The following is a 25,654-nucleotide window of genomic DNA, read 5'->3' as shown; positions in this document are numbered from 1 at the left end:
GGGGCACCTGAGGATGGCCCTGAGCTGCTGCTCTCTCCCTGGGGCTCCTGACATCTCTGCTCTCCAATCCTCCGTGCTGTTCCAGCCCTCGGTGGCACTTCCTCCCAGAGTCCTGTGTCCTTCACAGCCTGTGGCTGAGCCACTCTCTGTCCCCAGTGTTGTCCCTGGCAGCCCTGGGATGGGGTTCTCAGCCAGCCCCGAGCCCCCAGACCCTTTTGGGCTGCTCCCCCTGTGTATCCAGCACCATTCCAGCCTGCAGCCTCCCCTCCTTCCCAACACACTGCACACCGCCTGGCTCTTCCCATCCTTCCTTCTCAGTCCCAGTCCAGCCAGCAGCCTCCTCAATGAGCCCCTCTGTCTCACCCCAGTCCTCACCAGCCTCCCAGTCCCTCCCACTTCCCTCCCAGCCTTTGGGTTCAGCATTGCTCCCCTCTGCCAGCAGCTCCTCCTCTCCTCCCTTCTCCCAGCTTTTTCTCGGGATCCAAGTCCATCCAGCTCCTCTCTTGGCCCAGCTGGCACCTCATCTTCATCTCTTCCCTTCCCACTCCTCTGGTTTGGCTTCCTCCTCCATCCTGCCTTGGTTTCCACCTGGGTTGTACGTGAGAGTGTGAAAGAAAAAGCCTCTGTGCTCTGCAGCACTGCCAGCTCCAGCGGTGCCAGGGTGGTCCTGTGCCACCTGGTCCCTCTGTGCCACCCTGAGCAGAGCCACAGCCACCTGCAGGGCAGGGAGGACACCTATTCCTGAGCTCCATGGGTGCTCTGCTCAAGGGTGATCACCTGCACCTCTTCAGCACTGAAATGTGGGTTTTTTCCCCCACTTTTAAGTTCTCCAAGTGGTGCAGATCTGAGAGAGAACCCGGAAATGAAGGATCCACAGAACATGAAGTCCCTTTTCCAGAATTCCCAACCTTTTGGACAGCTTCAGAAGAGCCCAAAGACTTCAGGGCATTGAGTTTTCCCTTAGCTTAAGTGCTCAAATAACCCCTGTTGATAGTGAAAGGAGTTGATGGCAAAATAAGTCAATAAAATGGAGCCCAGGGCACCTGGTGGGGATCACATCATCCTTTAACAAAGCTTTAACTTTGCTCCGACTTCTAAAGTGAGAAGCAATTCAGAAAAAATCTTATCATGGCAAGTTCTTGACAAAAAATAATACTAAATGTAAGTTTTGATTTTGGCTGTAATGATACTCATGAGCCATCAGACACAAATCCCCATATAAATACCTATCTGTGGAAAAGGGAAAAAAGAGTAAAGCATTTTTCCTCGACCTAACTAGATGAAAAACTAAATTTTCTCATGCTGGAGCTGCAGATACTGTTGGAAAGGTCTCAGCAGAAACGTTTTGTGGCCAATTAGCCCAGAGGAAGGAGAGCAGGGGAGCAGCACAGGGATTCCATCAGGAACTGTCCCTTCCCATTAAAGTAGAGATGAACCCACAGGTCAGACAAGCCCTGAAAAGTGACAATCTGAGAGGCTTCACCCTGCAAAGCTTTTATCTCCAAGGCTCTTTGGCAGCTTCAGGATTCAATGGTCAGCTTTGCCAGGGGTTTCCTTCGGTAACAAATACCCAAACAAAGCCCTACAGTTTTATGGAACCTGGGCTGTTTAATTCAGCCCTGGGCACTGCGGCTTAACGACCTCGCAGGACGTTGTATTTTGGTTTATTTTTCATGAGGTAATTGTCATTTGACTTTCTGACAGCTTTTCTTCTCCCCCCCCTGCCCCCCCATGAGTTATAGTCAATTAAACTCAGTTTCGCTATGGCAAAGCCGATCCAGAAGAAGGTTCTTTCCACCCCTGCGTTTGCTTTTCCACCTCTGAAATAGTTTGGGAGTCAGGCAAAAAGCGGCCAAACAAAATATCTCCTGTGGGTTGTTTGCTAAAGCAGGGATCCACCGACTTTTCCTCTCTTTTCTAGTTTGTTGTGTACAGGTTTGTTAAACCTGGCTTGGGCTCTCCTGCCTTGCTGGTGGTTGATGCCATGAGTTGTCACGCTGGGAAACTTTGTTCTGGAAGCTCCAATCCATCTGAAGCACGCCAGAAATCTGAGAATTAATTCAAAACCTTCTGTAGCTGCTGGTTTTTAGCTGCTTTCACTCCAGCAGATCCCTCATTTTAAGGAGGCAGAAGTTGGCCAGGATTCACTTGGGGCTTTTGGCCACCAGCTTTGCTTGTAGGTTCCTGATGTGGCTTTAGGGGACTTCTGCGCTCCTAAATCAATATTGAGGCCCCATTTGGACATTTTGGCTGATATTTCGTGTGTGATTAAAAGCCTGAAGAATCAAACAGAGCATTCAGCTGAGGCTCTCCCTCAATGAGGGGCTGGAGCTCTGCTGGCTCCTCCTCCAGTGCCCAGAGAGCGCTGGGGAGCCGTGGGGGCACTGCCAGCCACCCCAGTGCCCTCTGGCAGTGCCTCGACTGCAGCAGGCGCCTCGGTGGGGTTGGGATGAATCCGAGCCTTTGTGCCGCGGAGCGCCGCTGCCAGTCCTGTAAACCCGCGCTGCGTGAAGGACCTCGCTTATGCGAGCAAATATTGCCATTGGGGTCGGCCAGGGAGGACAACTCCTACATTTACAGGGCTTGGGGAGCATTTGAAAATGGTGAATAATGCCTATTATTCATGCTAGAAGAGTCGCCACCTTCGAACAAGATAGGCTTTGCGAAATACACAGCGGGTTGTGTGAGGATTCGGGGTTTTAATTACAGAATGAGCCTCGGTTTTATTGCTAGAGAATGGCTCAACTGGCAAATTGAACCCCGAAAAGATTGTTTGTTTGCCCTTCTCTTTGAAATCTGAAATGAGGGACCGAAAAAAAAAAGGTGCAAAGGGCTGGTTTATGTGCTGAGCATGGTCAGGATTTAATGGGAATGCCCGTGGGGATAACTGGGATAAGGGTGGTTGGGGGGCCCTGTGAGAGATTTGAGGCAAAAATGGCAAATAAACAAACGGCCCATGGAAAAAAAAAAAAACATGCAGAAAGACAAGAACAGAGCAAAATAATCTGGTTGTGCATCCACCTGGCGAGGTTTGCTATTGACACTGGGCAAGCCAGATTTTCCTCCCTGGATTTTGGCAGGGAGGTGGGTCTGGTTGTTTGTGCCTGACTCGGTGAACATGAACCTCCCTCTGTTCTCCCTCCACGAATCCCCAGCTCTTTCCTTCCCCTTGGCCAGCTTTCAACGGGAAGGAAGGACAGGTTTTCCATAAAATGTGGCAAAAGCGTGAAGTTTCTCCAGTAGCAAGCATGGGGTTGTGTCTCATCCTGGGCAAGGGTCTCTCCTGAATCCTTGCTGAGGGCTCAGGCTGCCAGACAGGGATGGAAAAAAGAGAAAAAAAAGGGATTTTTTCCCTCTTCTGTCCAAATTTGAGGGCTTTGCAGCAATATCACACCTGAGCCAGGCTCGGTGCTGTTCTGCCAAGGCACCAAAGGATTTGCATCAAATTTGGCATCGATTTTTCAAGATCCACAGGGCAGCTAAGGGTGCTGCTGGTTCACAATATTGGCTCAAATGCCAACCCCTGCTCAGCAAAGCCCTCAGGAGAAGCAGTGCAGGAGTGGATGGAACCCCTTGGAGCAGCACAGTCCTTTTGGGGAAGGGTCTGTTCTGTCCAGCAGCTGCTTGAAATGTTAAATTTCGGTGTTTTAAGAGGGCCAAAGTTGAGTCTGAGGGGATTCATCCCACCAAACTTGAGATTCTCAAGGTGGCTCACTTAGTGAGCAAACTGGAATTAATGGGGACGTGAAGAATCCTCCAGGGCTTGATGGTCACAGGTGAAGTTGCCCTCCAAGTAATTTAGGTAATTAATTTAGTGCTCACAGGTGAGGGGCAGGATGGGCAATGCAGAGCACCTGGAGCCCATTTAGCTGGTCTGGAGTACCCAAAGGGTGAAGTTTGGGGGTCTGGAGAGAGATGCAGGGTCTGAGAGGTGGGGTTTTGATCTTGAGGGTGTATTTATGGGAAAATACGTGTTGGGATTTGCTCAGACCATGCAGCTTCCATCCCTGGTCCTCTGGGCAGTGAAGCAAAAAGAAAGAACTCTCAGAAAGCAGATTTTCTCCGGAGACAAGTGTGTGTGTGCAGTGCTAGTGTTGGTTATGGGACAAGCCTGGGAGGAACCAGAGGTTGTAGACAGGAGATATTTTCCCATGCAGCCTTCTAGGGATGACTGGAGCTCCTCCAAGCTGGGTTTTCCCTCCCATCCCTCCTGCCTTGGGTTTCAGATCCCCTGTTATCCCCTCTCTCCTCCTGACCCCGTTGCGTTTGCTCCCTCCCAGATCACCCAGCTGAAGATTGAGAACAACCCCTTCGCCAAAGGCTTCCGCGGCAGCGACGACATGGAGCTGCACAGGATGTCCAGGATGCAGAGGTAACACCTGTCACCCTCCTGGGGACCTTCCAGAGCCACCTGGGCTTGGCTTGGCATGTCCCTCATGGCTTGGGCTGAGCCAGGGCGTGGTGGCACTCCCTTCCTTGACATTGATATGTTTTACATCAGGTTGTTGAAAGACATGGGGGCAAAACCCTGGATTTTTCTGCTCCCAGGGGAATTCCTTAATTGCAGAACCTCACTTGTGGGGTGCTGTCTTGGCCACAGGGACCTCACACTTCTTTTTGACATGTCCCCATCCAGGACAACCTCTAGCTTTGTGCTAAATCCTCCTCTCTGAGGCTGCTAAGGTGGATTTAGACTCATTAAAAACTTGGATTAGCTGGGAGAAACTGTGACTCTCAGGTGACTGTGGAAGAATTCCCAAGTGTTCTTTTCTCCCAGGTGACTGGGCTTTAAAGACCAAGCTCCCAGCCTTGTTTTGGGAGTAGGTTTTTGAACTTTCTCCTTTCCCAGGCATCCCATGTTGGTTTTTTTCCCTCTTATTTCCCAGAAAAAAAAAAAAAGTTAAAAAGTCTGTCCGGGTAGAACTTCACTCAGGAGTGATGTGAAGCCTTTCAGCAGCAGATGATTTCATCAAAAAAGAAATAACCCTCTCTGCTGCTGCCCCTGGATGTGGTGGTGGTGTGTCCTGTGCTGTGTTGTTGCTGCCTTTGGAGGGGCTTTGGCAGGAGGGAAGTGTTTGCCTGCTGGGTTCTGGATGTGCAGAGCAGCAGCAGAGGTGTGGTGGGTTCAGGTTAAAGAAAAAAGGTTAGAAAATATTGGGATCTGCAGGGCCAGGTGGCTGAGGAGACCTTTTCGAAGCTTGGGTTTGGCTTAAGCACTTAAACTGAGCCTGAATCTTGTTTGAAAATCCTGTTTAACGTCCTTTTCTAAATGTCAGGTCCTGCTGGTAATTAACTTCATGCCTTTCACTTCTCTTGGAACTTTGTCCATGTGTCAAGCTGCTTCCTGGTGCAAATGTTTTGCAGGAATGGTGCCATACCCACGATTTCAACTCAGACAGATGGGGACTCTCAACAGAGCATTTTCCAGGAGGGGAGGAGAGACTCAGATCTGTTTTCCTCTGGGTCCAGGTTTTTGTCCTCCTGCTTTGGGACCTTCTGATGGGAGGGATTTTCCCCCTGCCCACCCAGGAGGCAGCTGTAGGTGGTCACTGCTGCTTGCTGACCTGAGTTTGGCTCCCCTTAGCCAGGAAAATGGTGCTGTCAGGCACCAAATAATTCCTGCAATCCCAAAAACACGCCCAGAACCTTCCTCAGATCGGGCAAACGCTTTCCTGTGTACAAACACAGTCAGGCTCAGCCCCAGAAAAGCCAAGCTATATGTGTAAAAAAGGCACATGTAACCCTTCATCTGCTCCATCTAAATCATCTCCGTGGCCTCCTGAATGTGCCCTGTGTTCCTTTTCTGCTTTTTCCAACAGATCCTGGCAGGATCTGCCAATATTTATTTATTTATGGCTGCACCACCACTTGGAATAACTCCCCCCAGCCCATGCCAAGCTCCCAGCCTCGACTGGAACTTGAGTAATGATGTTGTCCCCCTTTTTTTAATTTTTTTTTTATTTTTATTTTTTTGCTGCCAAACCACCCTTTCATGACAGCCAGGGGAAAGATCTGAAGGTTTGGATTGATGGTGGGGATTTCTGGAGAGGGAGGGAGGGAGGAGGAGGAACAGGCAGGACTCTCAGGAAGGGCTCTGTGCCATGGGAAGAGCATGGCACGGAGCCACGCCGAGCCAGGGCTAAAAATTCCTTGGCATTTTGACTTTGGGGCTGTGGTTGCTGATCCAGGGAACAGAAATATATAACTACACCCCCTCAGGGCTGGAAGGGTTAAAATCGTTGCCTTTCCCGGGTAATTTCTGATGTTCATTTTAATAACTTAGCAGAGGAATGGCTGTGTGTTTTCACAAAGATGGCATTTTTTGTGTTTTTTTTAAGGGTGGGCAGGATAAGATGATTATGGTGAAAGAAAGGCCCATTCAAGGTTGAAAATATGCTCCCACCGTTGTGGGTTTTTTATGTAGATATATGAATATATGCAAAATTATATATGAAAATATATAAAACCATGTATAAAATCAGTTATATATATAAATAAATGGTGGCTATAAAAAATAGGTTGTGTCTATGAGATAAAGAACCATTCAGGATGGAGAACGTTGCAGAACTATGCCCTGCCTTTTGTGGGTTTCTAGAGATTTAACATATAAATATATATTAAAATGCAATTAAATTTATATCTCATATATTTTAACATATAAATGCATGTTTATGACGTTGTTTCCCAGGGATGGACCAGTCAGTCTGTCCTGGTTTTAGGGGAATGATGTCCATTTATGCCCTTGGAGAATATGCTGGGATGTATTTTTAGTGCTGTTGGTTCATTATGAAAAGAGTAGCTGGAAAAAAAAAAAAATTCCCATTTTTATAACAGTGCACAGCCTTTTGTATTGGAAATTGCTGCCCTGACATTCACCATCGCTCTCCACAACTTTCTCCTTTCCAAGGCTTCCCATGTTGGTTTTTTTCCCTCTGATTTCCCAGGAAAAAAGTTAAAAACTCTGTCCAGGTAGAACTTCATTCAGCAGTGATGTGAAGCCTTTCAGCCCCAGATGATTTCATCGAAAAAGAGGAGCCACGAGCTCTAGAGAGATCCAAATCCAAGTGAATATTCATTTTCCCCCCACTGCCCTTCTTTCCTGAGAGTTGATTTTCACACAGGATGTCTCTAGCAGCCTCTTTGGCAGGATGGGCTCCCTGGGAAGGAGAAGTTTTTCAAAGTTTTCAAGTTTTTGAGCATGGGATTGAGTTTGGTATTTTCTCAATTAGGGGAAAAAAACCCCAAAATCATTAAAAAGAAAGGAAAATGCAGAGAGGGATGTGAATTTTACCACATGACCCTGTGGTCATGCTGCAGTTTAGAACAGAAATCAGGTAAAAATGACATTGTCAGGATGGTGGGAATTTTAGCTGAAGGGTTCTTTTTGGATCTCTTGCCCCTCCGTGCTGTAAAAATCCTTTTTGTCTCCTCTTGGAGCTTTTGCCTGTGCTGAGGGGAATTTGGTGTGGAGTGCAGGAGCAGGAGGAACCCACAGAGGGTGGAGATCATGCAGAGACAAAATCTGCAGTGCAGAACCCTTAATTCTCCACCCAGGAGAGTCAGAGCTGTGCTAACAAACCACGGGGTGATGTGGGCTCTGCATGCAAGTCACAGCTCTTAGTATTTTTAATTTTTTCCTCATCTGTGGCTGCCAAAGGCCAGCAGGGGAGAGGAGTTTGTGGGTCTGGGGCTGGAGCAGCTTGAGGGAGCAATTCTGCTCAAACCTGTGAGCAATTCTTGCTGCTCATCTGCACTTCCCATTGTCTGTGGTGGTGATGATGGAGGCTGAGGAGCTTCTGGAAATCTTGGGTTGTTTTGTGCTCAAATTAATGCAGTCTGAAGCTTCTTACTGGGAAGGCTTTAGAGGGAGACAGTGATGCCATGAAATGGTGGCTCTTGGCTGCCTCTGTGGGTTCTCTGACCCCTTGAGAAGTGACAAAAATATCCAGGATGATGACAGGGAGGAGTGGCAGGGGACTCTGACGTCGTGGCTGGGTTTTCTCCGTCAAGGATCACGAGCCACACTTTGCTGCCCTTGGCATGGATCCACAGCAATCTCGTTGGCTCCGAAGGAATATTCCAGAGATTCCCATGTGTCATGGAGAGCAGGAGCAGGGCCAGGCTCAGAGGACACCCAATCAGCCCCGTGGGATGACAGTGCATTTTGGGGTGCCAGCAGGAGACATGGAGGAGCCTCTGGGCTCTGAAGGATTGCATTCCCTGCAATTCCAACATCCTGCTGGACTGGCAGGCACCAGGCTGACTCCTGCAAGTCAGTCTGCTGCAAAAAAACTCCTTTTCCTTGTGTTTTCTCATTGCATCTTTAATCCACTTCCATTTCCAGTTTCTGTCACTGAAACCTCCCCAGGAGTCACCTCTGGGGTGACTGCAAACTGCAAGGTTTTCAGTGTGAGCCTTGGAGTTGTGATATCTGCTGGGGAGAGGATGCTTTGCTCCAGCAAACATCCCCGAGGACATTTTCCTGGTCAAAGCCCTGGTGGAAATTACAGGCTTGAAATGCATTCTGTAGGATTTGAGGGAATTCAGATGAAATCCAAGAGGAAGCTGTGCAGAGCTCACTTGTTCACAGCTCTTTTGAAGTGAGAAAGGCACTCCAGGGACACAGGGCAGCTGCAGCTTGTGTCACTGACCCTGCTTTGGGGATCTGCCCAGCAGGGTTTGATCAGCACAAAGTTCTGCCTCTTGCCCACATCCATTCTCCATCTCCTCTTGTGCTCCTCTTAGCCCAACATAATTTTCTGCAGAAATCTCCCTTTTTATTTGCCTGATGAGGGGAGCTCTTGCTCTCTTCCTAGTTCTTTTCATTGCTGGCTCTGGGGTTGTTGCAGGGATGGCTTTGGAGATGGTAACCAACCATGGGATCATCACGGAATGGTTTGGGGTAAAGGGACCTTAAAGCTCATCCTGTCCCACCCCTGCCATGGTCAGGGACACCTTCCACTGTCCCAGGCTGCTCCAAGCCCTGTCCAGCCTGGCCTTGGACACTTCCAGGGATCCAGGGGCAGCACAGCTTCTCTGGGCACCCTGTGCCAGGGCCTCCCCACCCTCCCAGGGAACAATTCCTTCCCAATATCCAACCTAAACTTCCTCTCTGTCAGCATGAAGACATCTTCCCTTGTCGTGCTCCTCCAGGCCCTTGTAAATAGTTTCTCTCCAACTTTCTTGAAGGTCACCCTGAAACCTTCTCTTTTCCAGAGAGAAATTCCAATCCCAGCTGTCCCAGCCTTTCCTCCCAGCAGAGCTGCTCCATCCTTTTGATCACCTTGGTGCTTCCTCTGGGCTCTCTCTAGCAGCTCCAGGTCCTTCCTGTGCTGGGATCCCTGAGCTGGAGGCATTGGGATCTCATTGGGGTCTCACCTGAGCAGGGCAGAGAGGCAGAATCCCCCCTTTCATGGTGCTGGGGATGCAGCCCAGGAGGTGTTTTGGGTGCCAGGGCAGGTCCAGCTCTCACCACCAGCACCCCCAAGTCCTTTTCCCCAGAGCTGAACCAATCTGTTCATCCCAGCCTGGATTGATCCCAGCTTTCCCCAGCCCAGCTGCAGCACCAGCACTTGTCTCTGTTCCTCTGCCCAAGATTCCCAAGCACACAGCCAAGGCAGGGACATCAGACCCCCTCAGGTCCTGGCAGGAATGGCAGGACAGCTGATGTGCTGCAGGAGAGCAGGGCAGTGACCAGACTCCCCAATTTCTCAGTGGACATTTCGATTTGTGTTCCTGCACATCCAGTCTGGGATATTATTCCCTGTGGAGAGAAGGGTCATGGCTAACCAGAGGCTGAGACTGCAGGAAGTCCTCAGTAATTCCTCTCCTACCACGTCCTTTCCTGCTGCACTTTCTCCACTTCCAGACAGCCTCTTGAGAGTGGTTCAAGTTTATTTCAATATCAAATTGAAATGGATGCACGCTGACAATTGGTTTTGTCTTGTTTTCCTGGGAGATGGTCTGTTTATTCCAGTCACTTTTTGGTTTTTTTTCTCTTCTTCCTTTTTCTGTGTCAGTTATGGCTAACTTCCACTGCTTCCCTCAGCAGGAAGGACAACAATTGGTGGCCTGGGAAATAAAAACCCCAAAGCCACGGAGTTGTGTTTGCACATCTGGAACTGGGGGTTGACTCTGTGCTGGGCTGAGGGGACAGGACTAATGGGGTGACAAACATTTGTCCTTTTGTTGTGAATGCCTCAGGAGGAGTTAAAATCTCCTGGAAATCTGGAAAGACTGGAAGGAAATTGCTGTTTGCAACCTCGGATCAGATTTTAGGCTGAGAATTGATATTGTGACCAAGATTTAGACAGCTCAGGGGTTTCCAAGGATGCTGTAAAAACAGGGAAGCAGCTGACAGAGGGAAATCCTTTTCCATATCATGCTTGACCTCCAACAGATCCTTGGGATCTGATCTTTTATAAGTCTTTTTGAAGCCTTTTTAGCTTTGGGAAGCCTTGGTGTTCATAAGGTTTTGTTGCAGAAATATCAGAAACATCTGCTAAAATAACCAGCATGAGTTGGATGCTTCAATGCAGGAACTTCCTGGTCCTAAACTGTGATTTTTGAGGAGGTTTTAATCAGTTTTTTTTGTCTGGCAGCTGCATTTTCTCTGCCTTGGCTGGTACAGTAGGAAATTTCAGGTCTGTGCATGAAAATACATTAAAAATGATTATTCTCTTGCAGTATAGCAATAAGCAAGAAAGTGGATGTTGCTCTGTGAAGATCTGTACTTATGATTTTTTCAGTTATTGTTAGTTTGCAGCAATTTCTGAGATTACAAAACCCTCTTGAATTTGCTGCTTTGAATTCTTAGCTGGACCCAAGTTTGGGGCAAAAGTGATCTTACAAAACTCTCGAATCTGTCATGGTGAGAGCAGCACTTGGCCAGGGAAAGGAGGAATTTTCTTGGGAGGAAAAGAGCCTGAGTTCCCCAATTGCACCTGGCAGAGCTGGGATTTGGGATCTGGAAATGCAGCAGGGATTCACTGGTGAGGCCTGATCTGTAGGGTTGGGGTTTTAGGCTGAATTTCAAGTGGAATGTGGATGTTTTTGGGGAAGTTCTGCAGAGCTGTGGGTTTGGGAAACCTCTGGCCAGGTGGGAGTTAAAAACAGAATTCAGACCTCAGAAGGTCTTGGGCCTCAGCCTTGATTTCTTTCCTCAGGTTTTAACAAAAATCAAAATATTACACAGCACCTCATGCTGCTCTTCCCTGTCCCCCTCTGCTATCTTAATACAGCAACTAAATATTCATTATTAGCCTCCAACTGACTTTAAATAAACCAGTGACATTGGAAATTCTTTTCCCAATGAATTAAAAAAAAAAATTAATTTTGCAATTTTTTAATGAAGAAAAAGAAAGTAGCCCATGAACACTCTCATTTCAAATGAACTCACATTCTGGCCCAGGAGAAACCACCTCTTGCTTGCTGTGTGGACAATTTCCTACTTTGCTTAAGTCAAGATTTAATATTTTTTTTCCCTTCCTATTTTGCTAAAATTTATTTTTTGGACAGAAAAATTTCTGGACATGACAGAAACCTGTCATTCTATTAAATTGTAGCCTGGGATTACAATCAACTATTTTGGGAATAGTGAGTTTTAGGAGGAAAAAGAAAATTGAATCCATTTTAGTTTGTCCTTCAGTCTTTAAAAATGATAGGTGTGCACTCTACATACTGAGTGGGCTCAGGAAAAAATACAAATATTTTGTCATTACTGTTGCTTTACAAGATACCAAAGATTTATTTCAGCTCAGCTCCTGTAACGAAAAATAAGCAGAATTACAGAGATAACTGCCTTTGTGAATTAAAAAATATCAAAGTGAAAGAAAGTGAATATTTGAGATATTTAGTGAGAAAATACTTTCCTTCACCTCCCTCCTCCAACAGTTGCTTTTTTGGCAAAAATAGCACCCAACGTGTTTTGACTGAAATGGAAATATTTCAGTCCAGAGAGAAGTTATTGCAACACCTCCTGGGAATTGCTGCTCGGAAATTCAGTGTCTCCAACCTGTTCCTTCTCCAGAGGGATTCCCAGTTCCTGCTGTGTCCCACAGAACACCACAGCCATCTCTTCTGGCCATGTATTGCCTGGGAAATGCGGAAGGAATTTGGGATTCAACACCCTCTGTGTTGTGGCAGTTTGGGTAAAACAGCTCCTTCATAGCAAGAAAGGAGCTGAGTGTCACCTTGGACATCAGGAGGAATTTGTCACTGGAAGGGTGGGCAGGAGTTGGAATGTGCTGCCCATGGAGGTGGTGGAGTGACCATCCCTGGAGGTGGCCAGGGAAGCACTGGATGTGGCACTCAGTGCTCTGGTTTAGTGGACAAGGTGTTGATCGGAGGTTGGAGGTCTTTTCTGACCTTGATGATTCCATGGAAATGGTTTTTAGTCAAGAAAAAAAATCCCTAATCAGGTTGTTAATATTTTCCTGCTCTCAGCTCTCTATTGAAAGAGGAAAATGTTGGTTTGGGTGAGAAGTACCTGGGGTGGGAATGGTTCTCCAGGGTTTGGTGGAGCTTTGCACAGCCAGGGTATGATGGTGAGGGGATCCCTCTGAGAATTTATGGTCAGAAACCCCAAAAGAGATCTCATCCCATGTTCATCATACAATCACTGAGGTTGGAAAACACCTCCAGCATTGTGTCCAAAGATTTATCCACCATGGCCAAATCTACCACCAAAAATGTCCTTAAGGATCACATGATGTGGCACCTTCTCCTCCACTGTAGCTCTCAGGTTCCTCCTGGGAAACCAAACGAGGCTCTGTCATTTTTTTGGGAATGGGATGTTGGTTGTGTGGGGCTGAGCAAGATGACCTGGCAGGGCTGGGAGATCCCTTCAATCCCAGGAGATTTGAGGGTCATAGCTCTTGACCTTCCCAAGAAGCCACCAAAGCTGGCCTCCAGCAAGAGATCCTGGGTGGGACTTAAATGTTGGGTGTCCTCTGAATCCCAAGCACATATCCTGGCATCCATTTGAATATCCAAGGGATGAACCTCTGCTTCCTCCCAGCCCATCCCTCTTGTGCTCCTCATGCACAGCCTGGACCTCACCTCTGAGCCAGCGCTGCTTCCAGGGGCTGAAACCCCAGCTTTGGAACAGACTTTCCTTGGCAAACCCCCAGTGCCCAGGCTTTGGGAATCTTTCATGGCTCAACCAGAGCCCCATTTCTTTGGGTTTGAGCTCCTGGGTGAATTTCCCTCCCCTTCCAGCTGGGTTGCTGCTGTTTCTGGCAGCCACCACGGCAGTGGTTTGGACGAAAGCTCCCTGCTGGGGTAGGTTCATAGAATTGCTATTGTTGAATCTGGTAAATAAGTTCTGAGCTCTGCAGCCACAGGGCCTCTCTGAGGGGTGGAATTGGAGGGTCAGGGCTGCTCCTCTCCATGGAATGGCCAGGTGAGGCTGTGGATGGGATTTGGGGAGCTCTCCTTGCTCCAGCACGTTGATTTTGGACAGGTGAGGGTGATACCTCAAAGCCACCTTGGTCCAGTGGTTATTGCCTGAAAGGAGGAGCCTCGTGTTGGAATCAGCTCTGAGCCTGGTGACATTTTGGGTGACAATTTGAGGTGCTTTACTACCTGATCTTTGTGCATTTTAGAGAATCTTTGGGTTCAGAAGGAGGTTGTACCACACCTGAAGTGTCTGAGAGCTCCTACTCAGCTCCAGTTGTCCCTGCAGAGTAGGAATCATCTTTGGGGTTTCCAAATTATTGATGTTCTTGGGGAAATGCCTCCAAAAGCACTGTAGGGGCTTTGGGGAGAGGGGATTTCCAGCCAGCATTGGCAAAGCATGCTCACTTCTGATCTGGGAGCAAGGGAACAATCCAGGCTTTCCTTTAGGGCTCAGCTGAGGCTCTGCTGTGCATCAAATCTCAGTGATTTATTTATTTCTCTTTTCTGAGCTTGTCCTGTAGTGCAGGGATCCCCCATTCAGGCTGACAGACTCCAGGGAAAAGGAATGGGGACAACTGCCATAATGGGAAAAAAAAATAAACCTAAATATTTAATTCATTTCCAAGTAAGCTTGGCAGAAATTAGGTTTTTTTTTACATGCATGTGCATATTGCAAATACATTATAAACAGTGCACAGCTTATAAAGGCTGTGTACTATTTACAATATGCAAATAGGAATCTCGTTTATTTTGCTAAAACTGCATTTATCTATTTTATGTGTAGGTATAAAACAGTGGTGGTGGGAAAGGCACGAATTTAAAGGGAATTAAAAGGAGAGGGAATAACTAGTGCTGCATGGATGAAGTGTGACTGGGCTGCAGCCTCCTGGGAGGGATGTCTCCATTTCCCTGCAAGCCTAAACAAACTCCACGACGCTAATGTGCTGCCTTCACTTATTAATCCTCTGATTTATTTATTAATTGATTGCTTCGCTGACTTGCTCTCTTTGTTCGGCTTTGTTTTGTTTGTCTGCTCGCAGCAAAGAGTACCCAGTTGTTCCCAGGAGCACAGTGAGACAAAAAGTGTCCTCCAACCACAGCCCCTTCAGCGGCGAGAGCAGAGTCCTGCCTGCCTCCTCCAACCTGGGCTCGCAGTACCAGTGTGAAAACGGCGTGTCCAGCACCTCCCAGGACCTGCTGCCTCCTGCCAACCCCTACCCCATCTCCCAGGAGCACGGCCAGATCTACCACTGCACCAAGAGAAAAGGTCAGAGCTCGGCTGATCGCCGTTCCCTGCTTTTTTCCTGCTCCTGGCAGCGTTGTTTCCTGGGATTTCCCCATGCCCGCAGCCCCAGGGATAACTGCCTTTGTGGATGGAAAAACATCAGTGTGAAGGAAGGAGAATATTTTAGATATCTAGTGAGAAAATACTTTCCTTCATCTCCCTCCTCCAATAGTTGATTTTTGGGCAAAATTAGCACCCAACAAGCAATAAGTGAGGGATGAGGTTGTGGGCAACTCCAAAATCCCATCTCTGCTGAGCTGGGAGCTCTTTGGAGCGCTGGCAGTGCCTTTCACCCACGGGGAATCCACATTTGGACAGATAGCTGGTGCTGGAGATAAAGATGACTTATCTGCAGCCCCTCAGACAGGCTTAATCTCCCTGTGGAGACACCTTGACAGTTTGTATTTTGCCCAGTTTTCAGCTCAGGCCTGTCTCACGGTTGGGAGACAGTTTTCTTCAGGCTAACGAAGGGTGCCTGGGATTGAAACCCATTATATTCATGTTCCTTCCCTTCTGCTGCCCCTGAGCTGCTTTGACAGAGTTTTGGGATCAAATTGTGACGACTTTCCACCAACTGCTCCACTCATCCTGGCATGAAGAGCCCCCAGTAGCGATAGGAGAATTTTTTGGGGCAGCAGTGAGTGGTTTGTGGTTTCTCCTTTCCTCTCCCAGAGCAATGGGAATGCTTAGCACCACTAAGATAGCAAAAGCTTTAGATCAGTTTTACACCAAACATTTGGGGGAAAAAAAGGGGATTTCCAGGGCTGGATGCAACCAGGGGTGGGCAGGAGTTGGTTTGTGCCAATCGCATCCCCTCTCTCAGGATTCACTCTATGAAAAAGCTCCCAGGAGCTGCTCATGGCACTGAGTGCAGCAGGAATTTCTCCCCACAGCAGATCCCTGCACGGCCCTATCAGTCAGACATGGCATTATTTTTAGCAACATAACCCCTGGAGCACTGGGATGTGCAGACACACAGTCTAAGGTAGGGAACGCTGGGAAGTGTTGGCAGAGGAGGCAGGAGGGCTCTGGAAATCTCTCCCATGTCCTTGGTGGATCCCCTGAATGTTGTAGGAGTGCATGTGCTGTGTACAGGTCTGTGTGCAAAGTAAAAAAAAGCTGACAAATCCTAATATTTTCCTGGGATTGAGGTGAACAGTGGACAGCAGTTTACCATAGCAATTTTTTGGGCTTTTTTTGCCCCCTCCAGCTGACCAGGTGTTCCTTGTTCTCACATGGAAAGTGTCAGAGCTGGGATTGGAAATGGGGATTGTGGATTTGAGCTGGGAATAAGGAGAGCAGTGACCTCCCCAAGTGTCACCCAGGTCAGGGCTGGGTGTGGGGGCTGTTTTACTGGCACTGCTGGGGGTTAGGGTGCTGGGGTGGTGCTGGAAGCTCCCACTCCCCCTTGGCATCCCTAACCTCCTCCGTGCCGGGAGCTGCAGCTCCTGGCAATCCTTTCCCATCTCCTCTGTCCTGGGAGCTCAGAAAGGACCTCTCACCTCTCCTCTCCCCCCTTTGCCAAACCCAACCAAGCCGAGCTGTCCCTAAAGGCAACAACCCCTCAGACAACCCCTGCCTGCTGCCTGTCCCTGCCCCGCGGGGCAATTCATCATTCTCCTCCAAACTGCAACGCGATAAGGAATCAGCAGAGGTTTCCTTCCAGTTTTGGGATTCCCGCTAAGTGCCGTCTCCTTGGGTGGTTTCCCTCAATCCCCCAATTATCTCACTTCCTCTTATTGTCACAAAAGACGCGACTATCTGCCCTGGAATAAAGCTCTCCCCGGCCCCTCTTGGCCCGCGTGGCCCTTGCGACAGCGCAGGGGACAAGGCAAGGGAGGCTTTGTCTGCAGGGCTGATGGCCCCTCCTTATCTCTGCGATGGCTTGAGTGGCACAAGCAGTTAAGGGCCTTTTATCAAAGCCGCCAAACGCTTTAATCAAAGAGGAGCAGCGTCCTGCCCGATACCGGAGACTTCTTCCGTGAGTTCGGCCGTCCCGAAACTCTGCTTTGCTCCCTGCGCCTTTTTCTCTCCCCTCCCCGTGCCTTGGGTAAATGGGAAACAGCCAGCAGGGCTTAGAGGGAAAGAAACACAAAGTTAATGGGAACCAGAGAGCCAGCCTGAGCTGCCAAGCGGCTCTTTGCGAAGTGAAATTAATTAAAAGGGGGAAAAAAAAGAGTCGCTAGAGATGAGCAGCTCGGTTTGGATAAATCAGAGCGCAATCCAAGGTTTCGTGTTGCTGAGTACAGCACTTCCTTCCAGCACCAGCAAGGATCTTTGTTGGACATGGGAAATCATCCTATGTGTAATATTCCTCTTTTTTTGCTGTTCCAGCCTCATGACTGAGTTCTCCCTCACAGCTCTCTCACTTTCCTACATTTCTACATGACTTATCAAGTCTCACCACCTCAGAAAACCCAAAAGCAAGAGCATGTTTGCTCCTATTGCCCCTCTGTCCATTCTCTGGACTGGAAATCCCATTGATTGTGTTGGATTATCCACTTCCCAAGCACTGACTCCTCCCGAGGCACTTCAGGATTTATCCCAAGCGGGTTATTTCCTTTCCCAAGGCCGTGGTTAGGGATAAGTGCTCTCAGGGGCAGAGGGCAGGTCAGTTGGGTTTGAGACCAGCTGCTGTCTGCATCTCCTGGCCTGAATTCCACCAGTTTTCCAGCTTCTCCTTCCAGCTTTGACATCTCCTGATGTTTCTCTGCCTCCTTTTTAATCAGGGTCAAGCCTTGGTTTAGGCTCAGTTAGGAGCAGGTCTGTGTTCACACAACCCAGAGCAGCCTTATCCAACTTCTGCTTTCCTGGTGACCTAGGACAAGGATTATTCTCCGTGGTTCCAGTGTTGTTCTTAGCTGTCAAGGCAAGATGGATTCCCTGTGGAGATCTGATATGGAATCACATTAGGGGAGAGCAGCAGGGCTGCCAGGAGAGGTTATCTCTGAAGGCTTCTCTGCTCCAGGGAGGTGATGCTCTCCTGGCTGAGGAAGGAAGGAAGGACACATCCCAGAGCTGCCAGTCTGGCCGTTGCTGGTGTGCAGGTGGGAGGGCAGGGTCACAGCATTGGGAATGACCCCGCTGTGCTGCAATGGGGTCACTGCTCCAGGCATGGGGAATGGCAAAGATCATCCTGCCTGGGATCTCAGCTCCACACTGGGATTGCTGATGGCATCTGACAGTCACTGGTCTTGAGAGGATGGATTAGCTCCAATCCTGTATCTTACTGAGGATGGATTAGCTCCAATCCTGTACCTTACTGAGGATGGATTAGCTCCAATCCTGTATCTTACTGAGGATGGATTAGCTCCAATCCTGTATTTTACCAAGGAGTGGTCTCAGTTCTTGATGGGGATTTTTAGGCTGAAACAAAGAGCAGTTAGAGCTTTGTCTTTTTTTCTGGTTGTTCTCCACCTCTCCCTGTCCCATTGTTGTGCTTGGAGAAGCCCAAAAGGTCTCACCAGCAGGCAGCTGGGTTTGTGTCTTTCATTCAGCCCCACATCCCAGTTAGGATACTGGGGCTTGTTTTCCCTTGTATTATCCTCTCTCTCAGATATCCTGCGGACTAGAGAGTCATCCTGCTAAACCTCTGCTCCCTCCCAGCCTTACACAATCCCAACCACTTGGCAGATTTCTGGGATGCTTGCGATGCTGAGCAGGAGGCAACTGGAACAGCCTCTCCCTGGGGAGGTTATAAAAGTTGTCACGTTGGCACTCCGAGGGAGAAGAGGGACGTGGCAGAATCCACTGGCTCCAACCAGCAAGGACTGTGTCCTTCAGCCCTCTAACCTGGCCATAACCCCGGGGAAGGATTGATCTTCCACCTCCTTCCTGCCCTGCCGAGGTCAGTGCAGGTACAGGGATGCCTTCCCACCTTCTCCTCAAGAACAGGCATCTCTGTGTTGACTGAATCAACTCCTCCCACGTCCCATCCAGCTTTGTTTTTCCACCCAAAGGATCTGTAGGACAAAATTCAGGCATGGGATGTCTCCCCAGAGCACATGCTGCTCATCCTGCTGATGTTTGGAGATGCAGTGAGTTGGCCAAGGTTCAGGGTGTTTGCAGTGGTGGCTGTGGGACACTCAGGGTGAGGAAGGGACTCCCTGGGTGGTGAGGAGATGTTGGGGGGGCTGGGGGCACCCAGCTTTTGCCAGGGTGTTGTGGCTCTGTGGTGTCAGCAGCTTTGTGTCCCTAATGAGGAAAGGCTGAGGGAGCTGGGCCTGTTCAGTCCTGGCTGAGAGGGAACCCCATCCCTGCCTGTCAGTGCCAGGGGGGTGCCAGAGGGTGTGCCAGGCTCTGCTCCCTTGGCCCAGCAGTGGGAGAAGGGGCAGGAATGGATTCCCAGGAAGTTCCACCTGAACATGAGGAAGAACTTCCCCGTGCACTGGTCAGGCTGCCCAGAGAGGCTGGGGAGTCTCCTCAGTGGAGATATTCCAGAATGTTCTGGACACAGTGCTGTGCTGGGTGCTCTGGGATGACCCTGCTGGAGCAGGGAGGTTGGACCAGATTTCCCACTGTGGTCCCTTCCAGTCTGACCCATTCCATGATCCCATTCTGCCATCAGAGGTGTCCCTGTGCCTCTGCAGGTGCTGCTGGCAACTTGCTTCCTCTGGAAAAGATTCCAGCTTTTTGGGTTGGATTGTCCCTGCCCCACAGCCCTTTATGTCATGTTCCCCTACAACACAGCCATATCACAAACAGTGTGATAGCTGGATTGACTGGTGTGTCTCAATCTGAGGATTTAGGACTTATTTGCCCTTTGGAGAGGTTCATTTTGATAGAATCTGTCTTGTTTTTTAATTCTTGGGCAACCTTTGTCACTCTAGCACCCTGGTATTGGCTCTTTAGGCTCATGCCAGATCCATGCTGGAATCCAGACTGGATAAAACAACAGAGTTAGTGATAATCACCCATTGTGTCTCCCTCACAAAGTCGGGATGAACCTCCTGTAATGCCCTGGAATTGTGGGTGAGCTCTGGAAACCAAACCACTCGTGTCCCATTCTTCATTGTCTTTCATCCCAGGGAGCTGAGCGTCAGGAATGGGAAAGGAGCTCTCCTGATTTACACTGCGGGGAGAGGAGGGCCCAGTGCACCCTGAATTCCAGAGCCTTTCCATGCTTGCATTTCATCCTCCATGGCTCTAATCTTGGAATTGGGAAAATTCCATTTAAAAAGCCATTTGTGCGGCATTTACAGCCCAGCTGGAAGTAGTAAATACCGGAAATCTTGGAAGCGCTCACGCTCTCGCTCCTTCATTAGATAGCTCATCAAATTCCTTGTGGGGGAGCCAGTTTCCACCCCATTCCTCAGGCTCCGTTTTCCTTGGATTCACTTCGGAGCAGCTTCTCCCCGGCGCTGGCAGCTTCCCCTGCTTGGCAGCACCTCCTGCTTTTGGAGGGTTGTGCAGGATGGAGGGGCTGCTCCCTAGGGATGATCACCCTTGGCTTCCTAGAATAGCAAAACTAGTGGATGATAGGCAGGATATCTCCCAGGATGGCAAACAACTCCTCCAAGGGCTCAGTGGCACCTGGAAAAGGACAAGGAGTTGCTATCAGGGAATCAAACTCAAGAAGCAAACCCTGAGCAGGCAGTTAAATATCTCCCCTGTCCTGCTTGCATTGATGTTAAGGAGGGGACAGGACCTTCAGGGACAAGATTGTGGCTCTGAGAGAGCTTACAGAAGGACAGAGAGCACCTGTGGGGTTTGCACTGAAATCCTGCTTGGCTTTGTTTTTCCCTCTTGACCTGTGGTGGATTCTGGAAGCAGTTCTGTGACACCACAGCTCTGCCCAGCCAGGCTGTGGCAGTCAGAGAAATGTCTGGGCTAAATGGAAAAATCAGCAAGCTCAGGTTGTAAGTCAGGCAGCTTTACACAACGGAAAAACAGAGCTCGACTGGTTTGTGTTGCAGATTTAAAAAAATCAAAATAAAATAAACAGTCAAACCCCAAGCCAATGATTTCTGGTGCCAGCAGAGTGATGCGGTTTAATGCTGAAAACTTTATTAGCAGAACAATGCTGCATTTTACAAGACATTGTTTTTCCACCCCAGTGTTCTTATTACTCAGCGGTGGGTTAGGAATCCCAAATTTTTACACTGTCCATAAAAGCTCCAGCTCGGGCTGTTCTTCCAGATGTACCTCCTGTCATGGAGCTGGGAGCAGGGGAGAGGTTGGACCTGTGCTCCCAGATTTTGGCTTTTAGGGGATTCCCTCCTCTCCCTGCTCCTGCAGAAGCTGGACCTGAGCAGGGTTAAGGAGGGTGACACATTCCTGCATCTCCCTGCTTCTTGCTCCAGCTGGTTTTAAACATGGGCTGGAATTGCTTGTTTATCCCATCCTGTTTATCCCAGTTTAGAGGGAAGGCAGAGGAGGAGGATGAGTTGATTATCAGGGCTCTGCATTGCTGAGGTGAAGGAGCCAGGCTTTGATGCTGTCAGGAAGAAAGACTGGAATGGGATTGTGCCTTTTCAGCTGAATTGATGCTTTTCCAAAGCCAAAGGCTGCTGTGGGGAATGTCCCCAAGCTGTGTCCCTCAGTACCTGCTCCTTGTGGGATTGCTGGGCCAAGAGGAACAGCAGCACTTCCAGCTGGACTTGGAAGGGAAAAATGGGTTATTTTTACATGCAGAGAATGTGCAGCTTCCAGGAGGAGCCTCCTGGCTGTTTAGAGCAATGAGGTGCATGTGTGAGTTTAGAAGAAACAAAAGGTGCCTGCCTTCCTTGATCACCTTGATCACCTTCACCTCCTGAAGGAGGGATGTGAGCATTCCCCTTGGACAGCCTGGCAGCAGCACCTGTGCCTCTGGTGGGACAGCTGCTTTCAATCCTGTGATTGAGAAAAAATCTCTGTGAATTTTTTTTTTAAATCTCTTTTGTATTTTGGGGGTGAAAAAAACTTCAGCTCAAAACATGTTGGCTGAGAAAAATGGTAAAGGGTAACTAGTTTCAAATTTCTTTCAAATTTGACCTCTGCTAAAAGGGTGCAGCCAGGAGGGTTTTAACCAAGTGGGATGTTTTCCTGTCTGCACCAGAAATCTTGTTTTTGAAGCAACAGCAAAGTTAATCCGTGTCACAACAGGCTCCCCTTCCCTTGCCACACTGTCCTTAAAATCTCTTGGTGAAGTGCTCATCCCCGGGAATTTTGCCATCCATTCCAGCAGAGCTGGATTTCATTTGATGACCCTGCAAATGAAGAAATAAGTGCACATTCATTTATTCATTTGCCTTCACCCCGGGGATTTCACCTAAATTGTTTATCTCCTTCCCTCTGCTGGCCTTGGGATGCTGCAGGAAACAAAGGGCTCTGCAAGATGTGCCTTGTTGTTTCTAGCTGTGAAATTTACTTTCCTCCTTTGTTCCCCTTGGCTGCAGCACACGGCCCTGGATGGATTTATGTGCCCACAGCCCTGGGTGGATTTATGTGCCCAGCTGCCCTGGCACAGCTGAAGGCTGGCACTGTCACACTCCAGATCTGACTGTCCCAACCGTGCCATGGCTGGTGCTCTCCTGGGAGGATTTTTTATTGTGATCTCCATTTTTGTCTCTTTTGATGGTGGAAATGTGTCTTTGTAAAGGATTGGAGTTGACAGCAGCAGCCTGCTGTGGGGGAGTGGGGACCCTGCTAGGTGCAGAGGGCACAGGTAGATTTAATTCCTCAGGTAAAAGTGGCAGCAGGAAGGGGATGGGGGAAAAGCCAGAAGAGTTTTTGGGGGGTATCACCAAGCAGGATGAACCTCAGGATCCTCCAGCCTCTTGATTTTCCTCCCAGAGCTCCTGGCTAATCCCTGCCCCATTCCAGCAGAAAGGGCCAAGTGCAAGACTCATTTCCCACAGGATAAATTGAGATCAATTCCAAGGAAATTATGGGGATTTGCATCGAGATAACCGAGAGAAGTGTCTGTGCAGAGAGGGAGGTTCAGCTGAGGGGTAAAAGGATTTATCTCAGTATTTTAATAGGATTTTAGGTTCACAGCTCTTCAAGGTGGAACACGCCAAGATGCACTCACACCGTATAACGCAGAAACAATATTTATGGACCTTGCAAATTAGCATATCTGTCTAGGATCCCCCAATAAGAAACTTAATAAATGAAGTAATGTCCCTTTATTCTAAAGAAACCTCCTCCAAATGAGGCTAGAGCCAATTTACAAAATATGTTCCAGAGACAAGGTTGAAACCTCGAGTTTTTTGATAGCATAGAACTCTCTGGCCTCCTGCTGCAAATATTTGGTGTTTCTGCCTTGCAGAAACCCCAAAACTGAGCTAGAACAGGAGACTACAAAAATTACAAGTATTTAAGTTAAGGGTATAGAGGATAGAGAGGATATATAAGAAAGGTATAAAAAGTGTATAAAAGAGTATATAAACAAGAAAAGACAAAAATCATCAGGCATCACTATGGTAACAGATGATCAACAAGAATTCCCCTTAGCAGTTGTATGGCCAAAGCGCTTTTTTGCAAAAATCCAGGGTTCTTAAACAGTCAGTGTGTTCTAAATTTACGTTCTTGTGAGGCACAACAAACATTTCTAACCAAACACCATAAAGCATGATAGGAACATGCATTAGGTGTAACCAACCACCAACACCACAGTGTGAGCACTCATTGGTTCTATTGATTGTTTTCTAATTAAATAACTTGTTTTTCACCTCTAGTTTCACTGAGCCATTCCCAGAATGCTTTTCTAGTTAGCTGAAGTAACAGAAGTGAACAAGGATTTTACAAGGGTAAAAGGCCCTCATTTGGTGAGGTTGTTCTGATGCCTAAAACAGCCTACCTGAAACAGAGGCCAGGATAGCTAGGAGAGTAAAAAGTGGACAAATTTATTAAAGGCCTTTAGGTACATCCAGGGCAAACAAAGGCCCCTTGTGAGGCTACACCCAAAAGGGACACCAGGTCACAAGCTCCTCACATTTTGTAAATTCTGTTGTGTTAGCATATTGGTCCTTAATTCTGCAATCACCCTTAGGTGATGATGTTAACCACCCCAGGCCTGCTCCCCCCAATTCACTGCTGTTTACATAGTTTTGGGCTCTAGGACAACAAGTCTGTCCTTGGATTTCCATTCAGAGGAATTGTGTTGGCTAAAGGTGCTGGGAACAGAGGCTTTAGTGTTTTATATGAAGCTCAAAACTACACCAAAGCTACGTGAAGAATAAAAACTAGAAATCCTTAAGGCATCACCTCTTACCCACACCACACTACCAGGCCTTTTCTCTCCCAACAGACGAGGAATGTTCCACCACCGAGCATCCCTACAAGAAGCCCTACATGGAAACCTCTCCAGCAGATGAGGACCCTTTCTACCGGCCCAGCTACCCCCAGCAGCAGGGCCTGCCCACGGCGTACCGGACTGAGTCGGCGCAGCGCCAGGCCTGCATGTACGCCAGCTCGGCGCCGCCCACGGAGCCCGTGCCCAGCCTGGAGGACATCAGCTGTAACACGTGGCCCAGCGTGCCCTCCTACAGCAGTTGCACAGTGTCTGCCATGCAGCCCATGGACAGGTTACCCTACCAGCATTTCTCTGCCCACTTCACCTCGGGCCCGCTGGTGCCCCGCCTGGGCAGCGTGGCCAACCACACGTCGCCCCAAATCGGCGACACCCACGGCATGTTCCAGCACCAAAGCTCCCACCAGCCCATCGTGCGGCAGTGCGGACCTCAGACGGGCATCCAGTCCCCTCCCGGCGGCCTGCAGCCGGCGGAGTTCCTGTACTCGCACGGCGTGCCCCGAACCCTGTCGCCACACCAGTACCACTCGGTGCACGGCGTGGGCATGGTGCCAGAGTGGAGCGAGAACAGCTAACCGGGCAGGGGGGAAGAGCCAGAGCCACGGGAGAATCCCGCGAAACGGGAGGAGGAAAAGGAAAAGAACCCCCCTGGTGATAGCGAAGCGTTTGGCGAGACTCTTGGAAGTGAATGTTCACCCATAGCACTCGAGAGGGACGGACAGACTGAAAGCACGGCCTCGGTGGGACTCGCCCCGACCCCCGTTTTGGTTTTTTGGGTTTCAAGAGAAAAGCCGACAGCCCAGCACATTTCTCCCCCTCCACGGTCCCTCCCCAGTTTGTGTTGCTGCCACCACCCTCATTCCCCCCCTGCCCTCCTGCTCTTTTTGTTCTCCAAGGGACACCAAACTCCTGCTGCCTTTCTCACCACGGTCAGAATGCTTGAACGAGAACAATTAGGATGTTACTTTTTTTTTTTTTTTTTTGTGGTGTTGATGTTGACAATGTTATATAATAAATAATAATATATATATTTTTTTCTTTCCATTTTCTCAGAAAGAAAGAAAGAAAAAAAAAAAGAAAAAGACACCAGCCCTTTTTACCAAGGGTGAATTTTGGAGTGGCGTTTCTTTTTTTTTTTTTAATTTTTTTAAAATTAGCATTATCTTTGTTACTTTTCAACAGAAAGAGGTACTGAGAATCCCCAAATAAATCAATCCAGTACCTACCTCGCCCAGGCATTGTACCAAGAGTGACATTGCTTCCACAGGGAGCTATGTTTCCTTACAAATCCCCCAAAATTCTCTCCAGGAACCAATTCCCTCATCTCCTTTCCCACTTGTCATGCTCTCGCTCCTCTTCCCTTCCCATCTCCTGCTCTTTCCTGGTCCCTCAGCTGTCTCTGATGGAAGAATGGGGTTATTTCCAAACCTGCAAATATCCATGGATTGACTCCTGCTGGATTTTTAGCAGTGTGTGGAAAGCCAGGCTCTGAGCCAGCTGGAGAGGGGGGAGATGATGCAGACACCGAGAGGAAAAAGTTTGCTCATAAAAATGATGATGAGGTTTGTTTGCAATCCTGAACTTTCATTTTCTCCTCTCCAAAAGAAAAAGAGAAAAAAAAAAAAAAAAAAGGGGATATCAGTCTGGGTATGTGAAGTGAGCTGTTCAATAAATGTGTTTAAAAGGGGCAGAAAATGATCACGAGAGGCTGGGAGTGGTGGAGGCAAAAAGAGAAG

The 25,654-nt window shown here is 48.7% G+C and overlaps 1 protein-coding gene across 3 annotated transcripts in view; it reads left to right on the top strand.

Annotated features, from left to right (window-relative positions):
- TBX5 (T-box transcription factor 5) overlaps window positions 1-24,948 on the top strand; it is a 44,152-nt gene extending 19,204 nt beyond the window's left edge. For all 3 annotated transcript variants that reach the window (XM_085076150.1, XM_085076149.1, XM_085076151.1), the window contains 3 exons: window positions 4,281-4,372; window positions 14,439-14,665; window positions 23,916-24,948. In XM_085076150.1, the coding sequence (XP_084932276.1) occupies window positions 4,281-4,372; window positions 14,439-14,665; window positions 23,916-24,493 (897 nt within the window). In that variant the 3' untranslated portion in view covers window positions 24,494-24,948. The remainder of the gene's footprint in view (window positions 1-4,280; window positions 4,373-14,438; window positions 14,666-23,915) is intronic.
- The last annotated feature ends 706 nt before the right edge of the window (window positions 24,949-25,654 follow it).

The sequence above is a fragment of the Lichenostomus cassidix genome, chromosome 15 (assembly GCF_008360975.1).
Source record: "Lichenostomus cassidix isolate B80296 chromosome 15, HeHo_3.0, whole genome shotgun sequence".
Lineage (NCBI taxonomy): Eukaryota > Metazoa > Chordata > Aves > Passeriformes > Meliphagidae > Lichenostomus > Lichenostomus cassidix.
This window is presented reverse-complemented; position numbering and strand designations above follow the sequence as displayed.